This window comes from Delphinapterus leucas, chromosome 20 (assembly GCF_059928025.1).
Source record: "Delphinapterus leucas isolate spDelLeu-1000000601 "Yukka" chromosome 20, BTC_Dleu_Yukka2, whole genome shotgun sequence".
Taxonomy (NCBI): domain Eukaryota; kingdom Metazoa; phylum Chordata; class Mammalia; order Artiodactyla; family Monodontidae; genus Delphinapterus; species Delphinapterus leucas.
Genome location: NC_143148.1, coordinates 16,035,262 through 16,054,971, shown reverse-complemented (window position 1 = coordinate 16,054,971; position 19,710 = coordinate 16,035,262). Strand labels below are relative to the sequence as shown.

Genomic DNA, 19,710 nt, shown 5'->3' with positions numbered 1-19,710 from the left:
TTCTCCACCTCCTCCTCCTCCTCCTCCTCCTCCTCCTCCTTCTCCTCCTCCTCCTCCTCCTTCTCCTTCTCCTTCTCCTTCTTCTCCTCCTCCTCCTCCTCCTTCTTCTTCTCCTCTCTCTTTTTTTTGGGGTGGGTGGGTGGGTGTGGGCCACCCGGCTTGGCTTGTGGGATCTTAGTTCTCTGACTAGGGATTGAACCTGCGCCCTCAGCAGTGAACGCGCAGAGTCCTAACCACTGGGAAGCCAGGGAATACCCTGTAGTTTTCTTCTTTGAACAGGAAAAATATACAATTAGAAAAATTCTATTCTTAGGAATGGAGTATTTTTTTAATTAAAGGGAAATCAGTTGGACTCCAATGTATTTGTGTATTCAAGTGCTGTGGTATAAAAACTTATTTTAGCCTATGCTGATAAAAAATAATATGTGGACAAACATTTGTGGGTTTTTTAAAAATATTTATTTATTTATTTGGCTGTGCCAGGTCTTAGTTGCGGCACGCGGGATCTTCGTTGCGGCATGCGAACTCTTAGTTGTGGCCTGTGGGATCTAGTTCCCTGACCAGGGATCGAACCCAGGCCCCCTGCATTGGGAGCACAGAGTCTTAGCCACTGGACCACCAGGGAAGTCCCTGGACAAACATTTGAACTAAACAGTTTTGACAATATGATTAATAAAATAGAACTGGGGGCCTAAAGAAAGATTATTCCTAACTATACTCTGTTCTCCATGGAAATAGACAGCTTCTCAGTTATCTTTTCCTGCTTTTCACAAAAAAAATAAGAGACTAATAGGAACCTGCTGTATAAAAAAATAAATAAAATTAAAAAATATAAGAATTCTCTTGCTGGGCTGCTTTATTATAGTGACTTTTTAAAATAAATTTATTTATTTTATTATTTATTTATTATTTTTGGTGGTGTTGGGTCTTTGTTGCTGCGTGCGGGCTTCTCATTGCGGTGGCTTCTCTTGTTGTGGAGCACGGGCTCTAGGTGTGTGGGCTTCAGTTGTTGTGTCTCGTGGGCTCTAGAGCGCAGGCTCAGTAGTTGTGGCACACGGGCTTAGTTGCTCCGCGGCATGTGGGATCTTCCTGGACCAGGACTTGAACCCATGTCTCCTGCATTGGGGGGCGGATTCTCAACCACTGCACCACCAGGGAAGCCCCTATGGTGCCTGTTTTTAAAGTCACTTTTGTTGAGGTGTAATTTATGTACCATAAAATGCAACGATCTTAAGTGTAGAGTTCAGTGAGTTTTGACAAATCTATACATTCATATAACTACCACCACAATCATCATAAAGAACATTTCTATCACCCCCTCAAAAATTTCCTCATACTCTTTTTTCGTCAGTTCCTTCCCATGGCCCCAGGCAACCACTAATCTGGCTCTGTCACTGTAGATTAGCTTTGCCTGTTCTAGAATTTCTATAAGCGAAATCACATAGCATGTATAATTTTGTGTCCAGCTTGTTTCAGTAAAGGCTGTTTATTTTCTATAGAGTCTATTTATGTTTACATGTGTGTCATAGTTTATACATTGTGTTGTAGATAACTATGGAAAAGCATAAACCAAGCTATTTCAGATGCAGTTGAACTCAAAATGAACTGAGTTTTTAACATGTCTTTTCCCACTTCTGAACTGTTTACTTTAAAAAGCATGAAGACCCTCAGACTACCTTTTCATTATTGAGATGTCTTTTACAATTCATGTGTCCCTATGGAGAACTCTAAATCCAACCCCAGGAGGAGGCTTGTTTATACTTTGACACCAGCTTGAACCATCTTCCGTCACTTACACACACCCCTCCACTTCCCTTTCTGAAAAAGTCCAGTCCCTTTGTGTCCAATGGAGATCACTTAACAAGCTCAGCCTAGGCTGGAATAAAAAGGACAATTGGGATATTATGTCTTGCAGGTGTAGGAAAAGGGTGTTGAGAAGCCTCTCACACCAGCTGTCCCCTCAGCTCAAAGGGTAGAGCATCAGGTTCCATAGGGTCCAAATCTCCTGCCACCTGATCATAAATTCCTCTTGCATCTTCATACCTGTCTTCAGGCCAGTAGAGGTCACAGGAGCCCTGACAAGCAAAGGTGGAGTTAGAACCATAGAGAGATGCTCTGTGTGTCATCATTGCAGCTCTGGGGGATACAACCTCCTGCTCTACTTCATAGAAAAAAATGTTTTAGCTTCTAATTATGGGGGAAATTCCGACATAAACAAAGAGGAGAGTGATTATTATGTACCCCCGCGAGCCCATCACTTAGTTTCAACAATATCAACCTTTGGTCAATCTTTATTTATCTATATCTCTATCTTCTCATCCCCCACCCCACCCCCAACTGGATTATTTTTAAGCAAGTCCAAGATATCTTGTGATTTACTGTCAAAAAAGTAATTTAAATGTCAGACATGTGAAACTTTTAGTTAGCCCACGATATCAGATATGGGAATTGTGGAATGTGAGTCTTGATTCTGTCAGTCTTATGAAGGTCCAAAACATTCCCTCATCAAAATAGAAGAGATAAAAGACCATGTAGGGTGGTCGCTACTGGGGTTGTGCTTTCCCTAGATTTGGGAGAAAATGGTTCTTTTTGATCAGCAAACTTTAGAGCAGACTTGCCCACGGGCCAGATATGGCCCACTGTATTTTTTTATTGCCTAAGAATAGTTTTACATTTTTTAGTTGCTGGGAAAATATCAGAAAAGAATGATACTTGTGACATGTGAAAATTACATTAATTTCAAATTTCAGTGCCCCAAAATGAAGTTTTATTGGAACTTAGCCACAATTGTTTGTTTATCTATTGTCTATTGCTGTTTTCATGGCAGAGTGAGTAGTTTCTAGAAAGACACTATATCCTGCAAAGCCTCAAATATTTACTAACTGCCCCTTTTCAGAAAGTGTGCAGACTGCATCTGTGCTTTAGAGGGCTCGTGTGGTTCAGCACCATGGACAGCATCGTGCACTTTATTTCCACCTTTGTGGGGAGAACAGTTCCCCACCTGGACAAAGTTACAGAGGGAAATCTTTGGCCCACTGTAGCCAGAGCATTCGTCAAGGCCACACAGAAAGTAGGGGTTCTGCCCCACCTCCCTTACTGTGAGGCAGTAGGTGGGGCTTAGTTTGTGGCCAAGGTCCCTGTCGGCTGCTTTTGCCTGCCCAGCCACAATCTTCATTTCCCTCTGTGCTCTCCATCCCTCTCCCACGCTCAGCCCAGTGGATTGAATGGGGCTGGCCCCTACTCCCTGATGCCATGGGTGGGCACTGATTCAGACCTGTCCGATTAGCATATTCTACTCCCCACTTCAGTGGTTCAGCAATGAGTATGAGCAAAACTAAGCCAAGAAGCACCTGCATTGGGGCTTTGGAGCTACTGAAAAAGAGGCATTCCCTTTATTTGAAGGTTTCTAGAGGCATTCCCTTTATTTGAAGGTTTCCAATCTAATAGGATACAAACCTGAATTTGTTAGGGACATCTTTAGAGAGGAAATTCTGGGTGGGCCTGAAGACATTTCTATCCCTTGACTTTTCCATTGAGTAGGCCAAAAAATTATTTCTCTATATCTCTCTGCTTAACCAGTATAGTGGAGATGGCTAATTATCCAACCAAATACATACCTTCCTCCTTCCACAGTAACAGAATTGTAGTAGGGGATATAGCTGCCAAATAGGCTGCATTTCTCGGACTCCTTTGCAGTTAGGTGTGACCATGTCCATATTCTCACCAGTGGAATAAAAGCAGAATGCACCGTTTCTGGGCCTGTACCATGAGTCAGGGTTGTGCCTCTACCATGCTCTCTTTTTCCCTTTCCCACCGGTTGAAACCCCCAGGGAACTGTCCCATCCATGTAAACTTGGTCAACTTACTAGAGGATAGCAGAGGAATACAACAGAAAGAACTTGGGTTCCAGAATAATTGCATGCAGCAGGGCCACTCACCTCTGACTGCTATGTGAGAAAGAAATAGACTGTCTCGTTTAGGCCGCTGGATTATGGCCAAGGCCTCTTTGCTACAGCAGCTGGCTTACCCTAATTAATACAAGCAGTAGGAGGTGGGTTTCTAGCACTGGCCAAGAAATATTTCTGCTGATACAAATCTCCTCACCATTGGTACTTCATCGTAGAGGGGTCCCCAGGCCCCAGACGGGGCGGCGTACAGTCTTTCCAGCTCATCATACACGTGCCCAGGAAAAGCCATATTCTCCTGCTTAAGACCTGTGACACCTGGAAGGGAGAGATGATCAGGACACCAGGTCCAGATGTCAGGGTTACTTATGGGGGGGTTCCGTTGTGCTCCCCACTCACCACGGGGATAAGACACCTCCTCCAGCGTGGGGGGAAGCTGGGGGCTGAAGTCTCTCGTGGAGTGGTAATATGGCTCTACATCTGTTGTGCTAACCTGTCAATGCCCCCCCCCAATAAAAACAGATAAAGTCTTTTCCATCCTTTGACTCCATCATTCCTGGAAAGGGCAATGATTAACGTGAAGCTAACAGTGGAATTTTAGTCACTGTCGATTCCCTGTCAGGGGAGTGTCAGGACCACCCCCACTCACCATGGAGCTTCGAGTGTCACGGTCTCCAGTCCACTGGCTCTCCTCGTATTCGTTCCTGACTCGGTCTTCCTCCGACCTTCCAGGATGGAGGCATGGGGGCAGCTGGGTGTTGACCCTCTGACAGCTGTCTCCCTCAAACCTCCTCCCCCAGAGGCTTCCTTACAGAAAAATATACCCACTTACCCTGCCTCTGTCTTCTCTGAGATGCCTGAGGGAAGTAGGGAAAAAAAGGGTCAGAAACATGCTCCTGGAGCCCACTTGGCCCTGGGATACCTTCAATATGCAGCCAACCCAGGGCTCCCATCACCCTTGGGCCTCCGTCCCGGCAGGGGAAAGGTCCCTCCTCACCCTCAGCAAGACGCTTCAGTCTCCGCTGCCAGAGGAACCCCCCGACACAGGAGGCGTTAGAAAGCAGCAGAAGACCCCCAACAGCAAACAGCACAGGCAGCAGGGGCAGCCTTGAGGGTCCTGTGGGGACAATTGGTTTTAGACTTCAATTGGGGTTCTCTGGAAAAGCCTGTCCCTGACCAAGCAAAGTCCTCCCCCTAGGTCAGGAAAGCAGATGGGCAGGGGTTTCCATGTCCACTCCTTTTGCCACCCCAGGGAAGGTGGCTCCTTTCTCAAATCAGGCCATTAGCAGTGGGTCCTACCTTTGCCCAAGCCCCTTGTATGGACTCAAGCAGGAACTTCAGCTCTTTAGCTGGGCATTCAAGACCTTCTATGATCTGGCCTCTTTCCATGTCCCCACTCTTGTTCACCAACTACTGACCCTCCAGCCACACAAAACTAACAACTGGCTGTTTCCAAAATCACTGAGACAAACCCACACTTCTAAGCTTTCAAATAGTCAAGTGTCTGTCTTTAAATGTCCTTTCATCTCAAGCAAACTTCTCTTCTCCCTTCAAACTCCCTCTCGAATGACTTCCTCTTTGCACAAACTTCCATCCCAGACAATATCAGAATCCCCTGCTATATCCCTGAGGACAGGACTAAGTCCCTCTCAGCAGACATCTGCTTAGCACTCATTTCCCCAACTTCTGCTAACAGGACTCATTTTCCTTTGACGGTGGTTACTCCCTGCTCTCCTCAGTCTGGATGGCTCCCCAGGACTCCGTGGAGGACACGTGGCCTGACCTGGCCAATAAGAGCACCCATCCCTCTTCCCACAGTGATCAGTTCAGAGACTGGTATTTAACCTAAGGTGGATTTTTGCAAGAACATCTAGGACACTCTTCTGCTAGCTGCTAAGAAGTGAAATAAAAGCTGAAGGTGTGGGAGGATTTCTTTGCCTCCTTAAGAGAAGAATCCGAGAAGGAAGTCATCAGAGTTGAAGGCAAAGTTGAGAGAGTGAGAAACTGATCCTTGGTGAAAATTTTGAGCACCTGAATCCAGGCACACTAAGAGGTTTCAATTTCATGAGCCAAGCCATTCTTTTTATTGTCAACGACAGCTGAATTCCTGTCACTTGCAACCTTCTCAGACTCTAAAGGGGATTATTTGCAAAAATGATCATAATTGTCTCCCTATATGCGTACCCTTGAGATTTTCCCTTCCACACTGACTCTGAATTGAGCCATGTCACTTACTTCAGCCAATGAGACAGAATCAGAAGCTTGAAGAGTGCCTGTAAGTTGGAACTTGCCCTCTCCTGCTGCTCTTGGGATTCCAGTGACCACCTCCATGTGAACAAGCCAAGGAGACACATGAGGCCCACTTACCTCCATTGTCCCAACCAAGAGCCAGATTGTCAGATGTGCGAGGAGGGCCCCCCCTAGACCAACCAGTCCCAGCAGAGCTGCTACATGACTATAGCTCAGACCAGAACTGTTCAGCCACTCATAGAATCACAAGAGATAATGTTTGTTGCTATAAGTGTGCATATTTGGAGTGGTTTGTTACGCGGCAAAAGCCAACTGACACAGGCTCTGCACAGGGCATGGAATCAGCTAGTTTTTCGTTTTGCTTTGTTTTTCAGAATTAAACTGAATTAGGAAGAGAGAAAATTGATCACATCCAGGTAAGAGGAAGAGCTAAGGATATGGGTGAGGGCCTACAGGGCAGACCTAAGTCTTAAAAGGCTGTGGCCACAAGGAAGAGGAGGTGGGGTTAGAGACCAGAACGTTTTTTCCGGGAGAGAGAAGGTGTTTGGGGATTGAGGACTTGCCTGCGGGCTGCTCTGTGGGCAGCTGGTAGTCAGGTTCTCCAGAAGGTTGGTCTAGACCTGGGAGGTGAATATAGAGAGTGCAAATTAACACCATTAATCTGAGACAAGCCTTAAATATTTCTCAGCCTCCTATTAAGCTTTGCAACCCATTTTGAGACTCATGGGAACTAATTTATGACTTCTTAGGAATATTTCAAAGAGAACTGGAAACTGCTGATGACAATACTATTAATAGCCATTCTAACGCTAATGCTAATAATAATAATGCTAATAATAAAAATAATAATAATAAATTATTGATGAGAGCTTTATGGTGTGGAAGGTTCTTTTAACCTGAATTGTCAAATTTGGGGATTAATCAAAAAAGATGCTGGGTTCTCAGGATGCCTTAATAGAGGTATAAGTTCTAGAGCAAGGGAGGTAAGTATAGTACTACTTTATGCTTTAGTGCTTAAAGGGAAAACTGGAATGGAGGTGGGGGGAAGGGGAGGGAAGATTGTAGGGATGGGAAAGAGTCCTTACTTCCAGGAGGAAAAAGGCTGCTCTGTCAGGAAGGGAAAGACAGAAAAAGGGAGCTTTCATGGGGCAAAGTAAACAGAAGGTGAGCAGGGGGCATTTCGTTAAATTAGCATCTACATAGCACTTACTTTGTACAGGGCCCTGTTCTAAGAGTTTTAGATATATTTTATTTAATCCTCACAACTGTCTAAGATAGGCCTTATTTTCAGAAACTGAGATACAGAGGCTGGAGATATGCCTTATCTTTAGAGCCTGAGGCTCAAAGATTATACTGAGTCTTAAGTGACTTGCCTAAGGTCTCACATCTAGGAAGTTGCAGAGCTGGGACTTGAACCCAGGTTTGTCTGAACCAGGCTCTGTGTGATTAGCCACTACACTGTAGTGTCTACCAGAGTCAAAATGTTCTCAGTCATATAAGAATTTATCCGTGTCGTCAAGTTGCTGAATTTATTGACATAAAATTGTTTGTAATACTTCCTAATTTCCTTTAATGTCTGTAGGATCAGTGGTAATGTCCCCCTTTTCATTCCTGATATTGGTTAAGTGGTGTCTTCTCTCTTTTTTGCCTTGATTAGCTTTATAAACATTACTGATCTTTTCAACAAGTCAGCTTTTGGTTTCATTGATTTTTCTTTATTGTCTTTTGATTTTCTAGTTCATCAATTTCTGCTCTTTATTATTTCCTTCCTTCTGTCTACTTTGGATTTGGATTTAATTTGTCTTTGTTTTTCTAGTTTCTTAAGATGGAAACTTAGAGAGATAATTTGAAGTCTTTTTAAAAAAACAATATGAGCACTTAATGCTATAAATTTCTTGCTAAGCACTGCTTTAGCTGCACCCTACAATTTTCATGTTTTCATTTTAATTCAATTCAAATTCTCTTATAATTTCCCTTGTGTCATCAATCACATTCCAACAGTAGAGTCTAGTGGCAAATACTAGTCTTTGGAGTTCATCTGCCTGAGTTTAAATCTGAATTGAACTACTTCTCTGTAGTTCCTTCCACCTGTGCAAGCTTTGACAGTTTGTTTAACCTCTCTGGGCCTCAGTTTCTCCATCTGCAAAAAGGGAATAATAGTATTGACTTCACTATACCACCCTATAAGTTCTCTGAGGAATTTTGCAACCTGCCCAAGAATGTCCCTTCCCACCTGGAGTGGTGACTGAGATCTGGGACCCTTTGTCAGCTATTCCACTGTCGCCCAGGGCATTGCTGGCCAGCAACCAGACCCTGTATCGTGTAGAAGGCTGCAGCCCAGTCAGTGTGCAGGTGGTGGCCTGGGGTGGTAGGACATTCATGTAGAGGAACCCTGGAGTCCCCAGAGCCTCATACCTGCATGAAAGGGAGGGCAGTCATTCAGGGAGGTGCCCCAGTCCTATTGGCTACCACCCCTTCCTGCCATGACAGGGACCCACCTGACTTGGAAACTTTGTGGCAAGCCCCCATCAAAGCCAGGCTTCCACTCCAGCCCCACCGAGTATGGGGTCATGCTCACGACCTTCAATCCCAATGGCGGATCAGGGCGGCCTTTGAGGTAAGGGATGGGGGACATAGTCAGAGGATACAGAAGGATTCTGAAAGATTCCTTCCAGATTCCTTAAGCATGATTTTAAATATACAGTCGATTCTCATTATTCATGGTGGTCATGTTCTCTAAAATCACTGTGAACCCTCAGCGAGCAAATACCAAACCATTGCTTCTAGGGGAAATGCAGGCGTAGATTCCCATGAGCCTCTAGTCACATTTTCATCAACCAATTAATACATGATCTTGTGTTATGCATGTTTCTGCTTAAAGACATCTTATTTAATATATCTTGTTGATTCATTAACATTGAACTCACAGCCAGTGGTGCTATAACTCACACCTGAACGAAGCTTATCCAAAACAAGTATTTTCTCCAAATGGCACACCACAGACTTCTTGAGCTTAGGAACACCAGACAGCACTTTAGTGCTGTGCTTGGGGGCCATTTTATTTAGCACAATCACTAACAAAAAGCACGAAGGTACAAAAATATGAGAGCTGTAAGAAAGCAGAGTGTTGTCTTGCTCCACCGCAGCTGAGAATGTGTTCATTGGGTGACTCAAAGTTTTCACCCGCTCTGTACAGTCCCCTGAATGTCTGAGAGAGCAGCATGAGTATTGATTTGAGGGTTATGAATAAATTTTAGCAGGCAAACGTGCAAATACAGGCTCCACAAATAAGGAGGATTGACTGTATAATATATGTTTCTTGTAGTGGATTTTTGTGCCTATCTCATACCCATTGCCCTCATTTCTTCTGGTTACAGAACCCTGAATATCCATTGGAGAACCACTTGCCCACGTTCTCAGGCCACGTGCTTCTGATGGAAGTGGCTCCACTCCTTGTAGGATGGACATGTGACTAGGCCTAGCCAACAGGAGCAACAATCAGATCAGGTTGTCTTCCCCTCACCTCCTGATTGGATCAGGGATGGGCTGGGAGCTAAGTGGAACCAATGGATCTTAATTCTAGCACTTTCACACCACTGTTAGGAAGCCTTACTTTACTGTAAAGCTTCTCATAGTGGTTGTTAGATGTCTAACAGACATCTCACAATAAGGCCAACACAGAGAAAAGCGGTCCTGAGAGTTGAGGAGTTCTTGATGACGGCTGAACCTAGATCCAGCAACTCCTGAAAATCTACTTTTCAGTTACTTGGGCCAATAAGAAACCCCCTCCATTTTTTCCTTTGTTGTGGGTTTCCCTAAAAATCCAGTCTCCATTGGGATTTCGGAGCAGGCAAAAACTCCATCCTCATTCCTAAACACTTCTCAGGTTTCAGGAACACTGCCATTCTGAGAGCAACCAGAGACTTGGGGACTGACCTAGGGGAGCACCCTCCCAACACCCTCAGAGCCCCCTCCCACCATACTGATGCTGACGAGTTGAATATCGGTGTGGTCCGAGCCAAGGGGGTTGGTGGCTGTGCACGTGAAGAGGGCATAGTCCTGGGCTGCGGACACGTTGGCAATGGTCAGGAGGCTGCTGTGGACACCACTCTGGTGGTATGTGTGCTCTGTGTACCTGGAGAGGAGGTGTGGCAGGGACTCAGGGAGGGCGACTGGGGCTGGGGGATCAAAGTTAGGGCTGGACTGTTACCTGGCTGGGCCTGGGCTCACCTGGGATCCTGGAGATCCAGAGGGACCCCATTTTTGGTCCAAGTGAAGACGATATTGGGGACACCTCGGGCACGACAGTGGAGGGTGGCAGAACTAGTGCTGTCTCCAGCTGCAGCCACTTTAGTTAGAGGAGAGGGATGCTCCACGTGGGGGGCAACTAGAGGGGTTGGAGGTCAACATGAGGTGTATGGAAGGACATGATATGTGGATTTAGTGGCAGGCGTTGAAGTTAGGGCTTTTGTTGTTACTCACATCTAACAACAAGACGGACCAGCCCTCTGGCTGGAGGTGCCACCCCATTGTCCACAATGCACTGGTAAGCACCAGCCTGGGTCAACTTGGCATGGTGAATCCGAAGGCGCCCTGTGGACCCCTTTGATATCTTCTCCATGTCATCCAAGCTCTGGTCCTCCTCCTCTTCTCCCTGGAGGCACAAGACTCAGGAGATGGTCCCCAAATCTGGCCCCAGCTCCATTATCCTCCAAACTGGGTCCCCTCTGTAGCCTCATTCTCCCAGCCACAATCACCCTTTTTAGCAAAGAAAAAATTTCTGCTGTCCTCCACCCATGCACCCATCCATCCATTTATCCAAGCATTCATGCATGGATCCATCCATTCATCCATCAATCCATCCAACCACTCACCCAACCATTTATTCAACCATTCATGCTTGGAACCATCTACCCACCCATCCATCCATCCATGTATTTAACCATCCTACACATCAACCTCCCATTCCATCCATTCATCCATTCACCCATTCATTCATCCAACCATCTGTCTTCCTTCTACCTGTCCATTCACCCTTCCATCTCTCAACCCATCCACCCCATCTATTTCCTCATAGACACACACACCAATAAATACATGCATCTGTTCATCAATGCATCTAGCTACCTATTTATCTATCTCTCCATCTCTCCATTGACTTGTGCACTCACCCATCCATCCATCCATCCATTTACCCATTATCCTTCCACAGACATCTTTTCCACGGATGGTGTATCTATCCATCCATCTACTCTCTAGTCTAATCTACTCATTTCTCTCATTCAATCATCTAACTGCCCATTTATTGATCCATTTATCCAGTCATTCACGTGTTCATTTGTCCATCTGTTCTTCCATCCACTCATTCATCCATCCACTTATTCATCCACCCATATACCTATCCATCCACCCATCTACCTATCCATCCATATATCCACCCACCTGCCCACACACTCACCTGGTTATCTATTTACTCATCCACCCATCCATCTGCCATTCAACAGTTATTTCTTGGAGCATGCCCGGACAAGTACATAGTTATAGAAGGTCATGTAGACGTGACCCCTCCTCCCAAGGAACTCACAGTCAAGAAATCACATCCCCCCAGGCCCCTCCATTTACTAAAGGTTGGATCCTCACCAGCCTCTCCCAGTTGAACATCTCAGGAAGGATGGGATTGGCATCAACAGTGCAGACTATGTCCACAGAGCCCCCAATATTCACTTCAGTGGGGTCTTGGAGAGCTCGGATGATGGGAGCATCTAGGGAAGGGAGGAGCTTGGGGAAGGCACTTGGGCCCAGACAGGCCATGGTGGAAGAGGGCCCCAGGTGGGTGAGGTGTCTTAGAGGTGCCCGAGAAAGTCATGGGTGGGATAAAGTCTGCCTTTAGAGTAAAGTTCTCAAGGTTAATGAGGTTGTCCCCACCCTTTACTATACCACCGTAGTGACAAGAGTAGGTGCGGTGGACTTCCAGAATTGTGTGGCAGTGGGGCTTCCACAGTGGGCTTGGCTTCCTGATGGGAGTAGGTGGGCAGAGATTCTACATAGGGTCTCTCTAGTGGGCAGATTTCCCGAAGTGGACGTGGCTCCATCACAGTGGGGGCTCCCAGAGTGGGAGGCTTCCAGGATGGGTGAAAATCCCTGGGTGGGTGGAGCTTCCACAATGAGGAGACTCCACAGTGGGCGAGATTCCCTGGGTGGGTGTGGTTTCCATGGTGGGCGGGGCTCCCAAAGCTCCCTAGTTGCCTAGGGTGACGAGGGGGCTCACAGTGTACGTCCAGCCTCACGAGAGCTTCGGCGGTGCCCTCTGAGTTCTGGCAGTGCAGCTGGTAGAGGCCATCGTCAGCGCGGGTCACGTTCCATAGTTGCAGAGCTCCACCAGACAGGATACGATGCCGGGGGCCGCCAGCTGGGGGAAGTAAAAGTTGAGGGGCTTACCAGACCCTCCCGCCCCGGAGTCCCGGAGACCCGCGCTCCTCTTCATTCCCCTTCCCTGTACCTGGGCTGAGGCGGTAGCCGCGGAAGGTCCAGTTGAAGGCCTCCGGGGCGGGGTTGGCAGACACGGACACGGGTAGCAGTGCCTCGCCCTGCTCCACCGCGGTCACCATAAGCACCTGCTCACCCAGGAACTCTGGAGGGTCTGCGGAGGAGGCGCCGCTGGGAGTCAAGATTGTTAAGGTTCGGATCCGGGGAGGATTTGAGATCAGGTGCAGGCATGAAATGTTAAAGTCGAGATCATGACTAGATTTTAAGGTTGTGGACAAGGTAGCAATTAAGTTCAGAGCTGAGATGGGGGTTAGGTTCAGGAGAAGCCAGAGTCAGCTTTAAGGATGGAAAGAGGGTTCGGGATGGGGGTGATGGTCAGGGGTAAGGATAGAGGACAAAAGGCAGGATGGGGGTTGGGCAGGATAGGAGCTGGTGCAGGGACGGGTGTGAGGATAAAGGTCAGGAAAGTTTCAAAGTTTAGGATGGAAGTCAAAGACAGTATCAAGATGAAGACCCACGTAGTATAGGGTCAGGAGGGAATCAAGAGGGATGCCACGCCTGCGTACATACACAATACGTTGAGGCGGTAGAACGCGCTCACAGTTTCCCGTAGCTCGGTGCTGTGGGCACGGCAGGTCACGCGGTGGCCGTGGTCGCGGGATGTCATTCTCAGAAGGACGCTCCTAGCGGCAGCGGAGCCTTTGAATGGAGCACTCCGGGGCGTGGCGGCCACACCCTCCAGCCTGTGGACCCGGCAGGGAGTAGGACCAGAGCCAGAGTCTGGGTACTGCGCAGGGTACTGGACAGAACGGCAAGTCGGGCGGGGGCGGGATTCTGACTGTCAAGGAGCGTGGCCAGAACCAGGGAGCGATGGGGCCACTCGCACTCTCACCTCTCCCCCTCCTTGTCCCACGACAAGTTGACCGGAGGGTTGCTGCTAACGCTGACGCACGTCAAGTTTAAGGCATCCCCGGGGCGCAGCGCTGACGCGTTGGCCAGGATCGTCACATTAGTTGGGGGGACTTCGAGAACCGGTGGGAGGAGCGAGGCTCAGAGGTGAGGAGGGGGCCCGGCCTGCTTCCGCCTGGCAGTGACCCAGGCCCCGCCCAGCCCCGAGCGCGCCGGGGCTTTGCGGCATTCACCCCTCCCCCAGCCGCCCCCCATCCCCAAGCCACCAGCCACGGCTCCGGCTCAGTTCCCCGCCGCGGCCCAGCCCTCGCCCCCAGCCCGGCCGTGCGCCCCCTCACACTGCACCACAAGCTGCGTGGACGCGCTGAGCTGGCCGGCTTTGCACGTGAACTTGGCCTGGTTGTCCGACGGACCGGTGATCAGTACCAGTTCTCGGGAGAAGGTGCTCCCGGACTTCTCCAGACTTCCCAGCTGCACCCGCCGTGGCTCCTGGGGCGGCCGCGGCTCGGTCACTGTGCGCGAGTCCTGAGGGCCGAGACTGACTGGGGGACGGCGGGTAGCCCTGCCATTCCCCGCGAGACGCCCCACTGGGTTGGCTGCCAGCCCAGATAAAGCTTTTGTGTGATGAGGAAAAGGCGCCCCCTTCCGTGGGCACCAGCTAGGGTAGAGGAATGGGGACTGGAACTGAGCACACCCTACCGGAATCTCTCCCACCGACTGGGCCCCCGGAGCCCCGAGATTTTGCTGTCTGATTCCGCCTCCAGTCCCACGCCTCACCACCCCCGCCCCCCGCCTCCTCTGCTCTCTGGATGCCCTTGGCCGACCCTCAGCCCCACTCCTCAAAATTCATTCCAGCTATGTTTACCAGACACCCTACGCCAGGAAACTCCCTTGGAATTCCCAAACCTTTCCCAGAATTCCTTCACTTTTGCCTATCCTTAGTTCTTTTTCTTAAACTCCCCACCTTCCTCAAAGATTTCCTTTGATCTTTCCCTTAATTCCATTGGCTGGTCACAAATTTCTAAATCCTTCCCCAATATTCTCTTATTATCCTAATCTTTTACTAGAATCCTTTGTATTGTCCCAATTCGTGGTATTTCTCCAAAATTCCATCCAATTAAATGGAATTCAATTTCGTTCCTATAATGCCTAGTCTTTCCCCCAGAATTTCCACTAGATTCCTAATTTCCCAAAAGTCTCCCAGAATTCTGCCAGAATTTTAAAATTTTAATGGAATTTCATTTTCTTACCCCCAAGTCCCAAGAATTCAATTTAATATTAATGGATTTTTCAAATGTGCTGGAGAATTACTAGTCTTTCCCCCCAAATTTCTAGGCTTTGCCCACCATTGTCTTTGTTTCTGGAATTCTTAGTTGTTCCCTAAAATTCCTGCCATTTCACCTGAATTCCAAGGTTTCACCAGAATTTCCTTTAATTTTAATGAAATCAATTGCCTTATCTCTAGAATTCCCAATCCGGATCCAGAATTCTTTCTTTTATTCTAGAATTCTCACTGTTTTCCCAGAATTTCCTCACTTTTTCTAAGGTCGCATTTAATTCTCATGGCGTTTGTCTTTTCCAATTCCCTGCCGAAACTCAAAATCTCCAGTATTTTTCAAGAAATTCAGGTTTCCCAAGATTTCCCAAGAGGAGGAGAGAAGGGGCTTCATCTTTCCCCCACATTCCCAGCCACCCCACAACCCTTGCTTGGCACCAACCTTGTACCAGGTGAGGGAAGGGTCTGGATTGCCTCCAATGGCCAAACATACCAGCCTCACCCGGGTCCCAGCCCGGAGACGCTGCCCCTCTGGGGGGCCCTCAATCCATAGCTTCTGGGCAGGATCTGTGGGGAGAGCCAGGAAGAGTGGATTTTCTCTCCCAGCTGGGGCCTGAGGGTGGGGGTCTCTAAGGCATGGGGCACCCCCGGGTGATGGTGGAGCCTCACATTTCACATTCAGGGCGAGTGACTTCTTGAAGGTCTCCTTGGTGAAGGCCTCACTAAAGGCCTCACATGTGAGGGTCAGACCATTGTCCTCCCGTCGCGCCAGGAATGTCAGGTTAGACATGGAGATGTAGCCACCATGCAGGCCCTGGCAGGGAGCAAGCTTCAGACTGGGGGAGTAGGGCACCCCCATCCATGGTACCAGTGACTTGGGTCCACCCCAGACCCCAGCAGGGACACATGAATCATCTCCACCCTCTCCTCTGTTAGACCCAGGAGGCCCTGGGCCCCAGTCCATGCTTGCTCCCCAGGCACCAAGGCATCCCAGCCGCCAGACCCCTCCTCTCCCAGATCCAGGAGTTGTGCCCTCAGCTCCCTCCTCCCACAGGCCCAGGAGCCCGGCCCCCGCCTCACATCAATGACCGTCTCCTCTGTGGACAGCAGCTGCCGCCAGCCCAGCCACCATCGCAGTAGGACCCTTGGGCGACTGGACTTGGTGATGCAGGAGAGTGTCACGTTCTTGTTCTCAGACTGGGATGCAGATCCCAGGATGGTAACGGCACTGGGGGGAACTGCAGGGATGACGGACGGAGGAGAGACACTAAGCTGGGCCGCACGGCTCACAGATGAGCCCAGACAGAGAGGAGACCGGGGACAGACGACGAGGTTTTTGGCATCAGACAGGCATGATTTGGGGGCACAGACAGATGGTTCTCCGGGGCACAGACTGACAGATGGGCAGCTGGCCCCAGGACTCACAAGTGACCTGCAGCGTGACCCCGCGTTCCTGGGTCCCTGTAGATACGCTGTTGTAGGCCTCGCAGCTGAGCCTTGCCCCATGGTCTTCCGGCCGCACGATCATCACTAACATACTGCGGGCCACTGCCTGAGTGTGCTCTGTGCCCCAGGCTGTGGACACTGGCTGGCCGTTCTGGAGACAGGGACAGGCCTGGCCAGCTCAGCGCCGGCTCCTGGCCCTCGCCCCTTCCCCCATCTCCAGACCTGCCTCTGCCCTCACCTTCAGCCACTGCAGTGTGGCTAGCGGATTCCCCCCTCGGGCCATGCACAGCAGCTCCAAGTTCTGCCCTGCCCTCGCGTGCCCCTCATCCAGGCCTGGCCACTCGATGACAGGGGGTCCTGGGGGAACTGGGCAACAGCAGTCACGGGCCTGGGGACCCCATGCATTCTTTCCAGGCCCCACAACCTGCCTCTGAACCCCTATGTTTCCCCCTTGAGAGTCTGAGCCTTCCATAATCCCTGTGCTCCCCGGGCCCCCCAATTCCTGCTCCCCATTCTTAGTGCCAACAGTTGACTCAGTTCCCCACTTACACAGAACATTCATGGTGACTGAAGCCTTGATAGGGGTGTCCAAAGCTGGGCTGGACCCCTCACAGACCAGTAACTGCCCGTTATCCGAGCTCTGGGGTGTCACCCTGGGGTGGGAAGTGGGGGTTCTAAAGTCAGGGTCATCATCTGAAATTTGGGCAGTCAAGGTGAAGAGGTGGGCGTGCCAGCTCCCCACACCTGGCCTAAGTCTCTATGATGATTTCCTTTAGGATTTGGATAGAGTTCCATGGAAGAGATTTCAGGGTCAACAGCGAGAACTGGGGTCCCAGAGGCCCACACCTGGCCAGAACCTTTGTACTTGATCCTCTGGAACTGGGATTCCATGAAGAAATTTTAGAGTGTCAGGGTGAAGAATTGGGTCCCGGATGTTCCTACCTGACCCAAGTTTCCATGCTTGAACCCCTAGGATATGGGGTTTTCATGCAGAAATTTGGGGATCCGTCTGCGGGGAGGGCACCCCAATTTCCATACCTGGCTGTGGCCTCTGTGGTGAAGAGTTTCTCCTGGGATCCCTCATTCACATTAGCAGAGATGTCAGAAATTGTTTGTCCACCTTAGGGTAACAAGAAGGCTGCAGGGGTGCCAGGTTTCCCCCAAGGTAGATCCTGGGAGCATGGCCTGGAATTCCTCAGGGTGGACATACAACCCCTCCCTCCTGGTTCTGGAGGAAAAACACTATATCCATTCCCTCCACACATTCCAGCCTCCCTGAATCCTGGAGTCCTCACTCAGGGCTGAGTCCTGGCCTGGGCCTCACCCCTCCTCTCTCTTTTTTTTTTTTTTTGGCTACGCCATCTGGCTTGCAGGGACCTTAGTTCCCTAACCAGAGATCAAAGCCATGCCCCCTGCAGTGGAAGTGCGGAGTCCTAACCACTGGACCGCCAGGGAAGTCCCTCTCCCCTCCCCTCCTTGCTGGGCTGTATTACCCACCCCCATCACCTCAGCTTCTCGTTGCTGCACCAGAAGGACACCCGTATCTCTATCTGGAGCCTCAGCCTCTCCCCTGAGTCCCGGCCTAGCAGTCCTGTGAACTCCTTGGTACCTTTCCTGGATGTCCCCTCCCATCCACTGGGTCCCCCAAGCCTGTTCCTGCGTCCCACCTCAGGAGAACCCTGGGCAGGGACACATCCCCTCCCCACTCCAGGGGCTTCCCGCTGCCCCCGTCAGTTCACCCACACTCACTCAGAAGGAAGGTGATGTCAGGTGCTGGCTTTGCATCCCCAGACACACAGCTGACCAAGTACTCCTGCCCAGCTACCCACGTGACCATGCTCCCTGCCTCGGGGGTCAGCTGAAGCACCTTGGGGGGCACTGGTGAGAAAGGGTCTGGGATAAGCCAGAAGCACCCAGAAGGATATGAGGATTTGGGCTTCGTGTCTCATTGCTCAGGAAATGAGTTCTGCACCCTGGGTCTAAGGAAGGGGGTGGTGGGGAACTGGGGGCTTGGACTCCTGGACCCTGGAGCTGGCGAGGGTGGAAGTCCAGACTCATGGGTCCTGGAGGTCTCTCACCCGTACCCAGGATGGAGAGGATCACTCTGGGCGACACGAGCTCAGGACCTGTTTCTGAGCGGCTGACCTGGCACTCATACCCTGCGTCGTCGCTGAGGTCACATGCTTCAATATGCAGGTGGAATTCACCTGCAGGGAGGACCCCAGATCAGGGCCGCGGTCAGCCTCTGCTGGTGGCTCAGAATCTCAGGCTCTTGTCCCTTACCTTTCGTAGGGTCCCCTTGCAGGCGATACCGTGGGAAACTGGGGATCCTAGGATCGGGGCCTAGGAGCAGCCCATCTTTGGCCCATTGGACTGTACTGCCAGGGGCGCTGACCCCACACCACAGCTCAGCGGCAGCCCCCTCCACCACCGTCAAGTTTTCAGGCAGAGCCCAGAAGCCTCGCGGGGCTGAGGCAGGGACTGGCACCTGGGCCAGGCCTGGGGACACAGAGGTATCAGTAGGAGAGGGCAGAGGGTCTGCCTGGAGAATGTGGGTGGAAAATGAGGGCCACCTGGCTCTGGTCACCGGCCAGGATCCCACTCACCTGTCATCAGTAGCCCCAAGAGGAGCAGCGACGTCCTGATGGGGAGCCTCAGAGCCAGCCCAGGTCCTCTGCCTGTGGCTCCCACGGGGACCACTGCCCGCCTCCTGCGTCTGCCTCTGTCTTTCTCTGGGTTTTCCATGTCTCCGTCTCTTACTTTTCTCTTTGTTTCTCTTTTTCTTCTTCTCCTTCTCTGTTTTTCTCTCCTCCCAGGAGTCAGCCTCCCCTCCCCCACACTGTCTTTCTCTCTCTCTCTTCCTGCCCTAAGTCCCCTCTGATCTCCCTCCTGTATTCTCTCTATCGTGCTCTCCTGGTCTAAAGTTCCCTCTCTTTCTCTCTCTCTCTCTCAGTCTCTATCTCCTTCCCCGAAGTCAGTGTCTATTTCTCTTTCTTCTCCTGTGCCACTCCCACCCCTGGTCTCCTCTCACCACTCATAGCCCCTCAGGGAGGACCCACTGCTGAGTCGCGCAGGCCCTGGGAGCCCAGGAGAGCGAGGATGCGGTCAATGGCAGAGCTGGGTCCAGTTCTCAGTCGAATCTCGTCCTCACACTGTTACCTCCCCCAGGCACCCTCCTGCGTCTCCAGCTTCAGGCCTCTGCCCAAGAGGCTCCTTCCGGCACAGCTGGAGCAAGAAATCCCCTGTCAGCACATGCCAGGCACATTCCTCGGTGCCTCCCCAGCCCCCATGACCCCAAGGGCCTGGCTTGGGCCAGGGGTAAAGGAGGAGCAGTTCAGACCCAGGAGGTCCCAGCTCAGTATGGGGAGCTGAGAGCTGGACCCAGCGTGGGGGTAAGACTCTTCGACTCTTCCCACCCTGGTACCTGACCTTCAAGTC

The 19,710-nt window shown here is 50.4% G+C and overlaps 1 protein-coding gene across 1 annotated transcript; it reads right to left on the bottom strand.

The window, feature by feature from the left end:
* Positions 1 to 792: 792 nt before the first annotated feature.
* NPHS1 (NPHS1 adhesion molecule, nephrin) lies at positions 793 to 19,537 on the bottom strand. The gene is made up of 29 exons (XM_022584926.2): positions 18,879 to 19,537; positions 18,556 to 18,771; positions 18,357 to 18,479; positions 18,022 to 18,150; positions 17,311 to 17,392; positions 16,822 to 16,925; positions 16,511 to 16,638; positions 16,252 to 16,423; positions 15,907 to 16,064; positions 15,496 to 15,640; positions 15,269 to 15,393; positions 13,889 to 14,075; positions 13,534 to 13,663; positions 13,212 to 13,384; positions 12,655 to 12,795; positions 12,424 to 12,564; positions 11,796 to 11,917; positions 10,638 to 10,809; positions 10,386 to 10,542; positions 10,139 to 10,290; positions 8,654 to 8,765; positions 8,389 to 8,570; positions 6,719 to 6,775; positions 4,903 to 5,022; positions 4,738 to 4,762; positions 4,555 to 4,630; positions 4,305 to 4,398; positions 4,105 to 4,223; positions 793 to 2,075 (listed from the first exon to the last, which is right to left on the bottom strand). Exons 1-29 carry the CDS (start codon positions 19,015 to 19,017, stop codon positions 1,944 to 1,946), a joined length of 3,813 nt encoding a protein of 1,270 aa, XP_022440634.1. The 5' UTR covers positions 19,018 to 19,537; the 3' UTR covers positions 793 to 1,943.
* Positions 19,538 to 19,710: the final 173 nt, after the last annotated feature.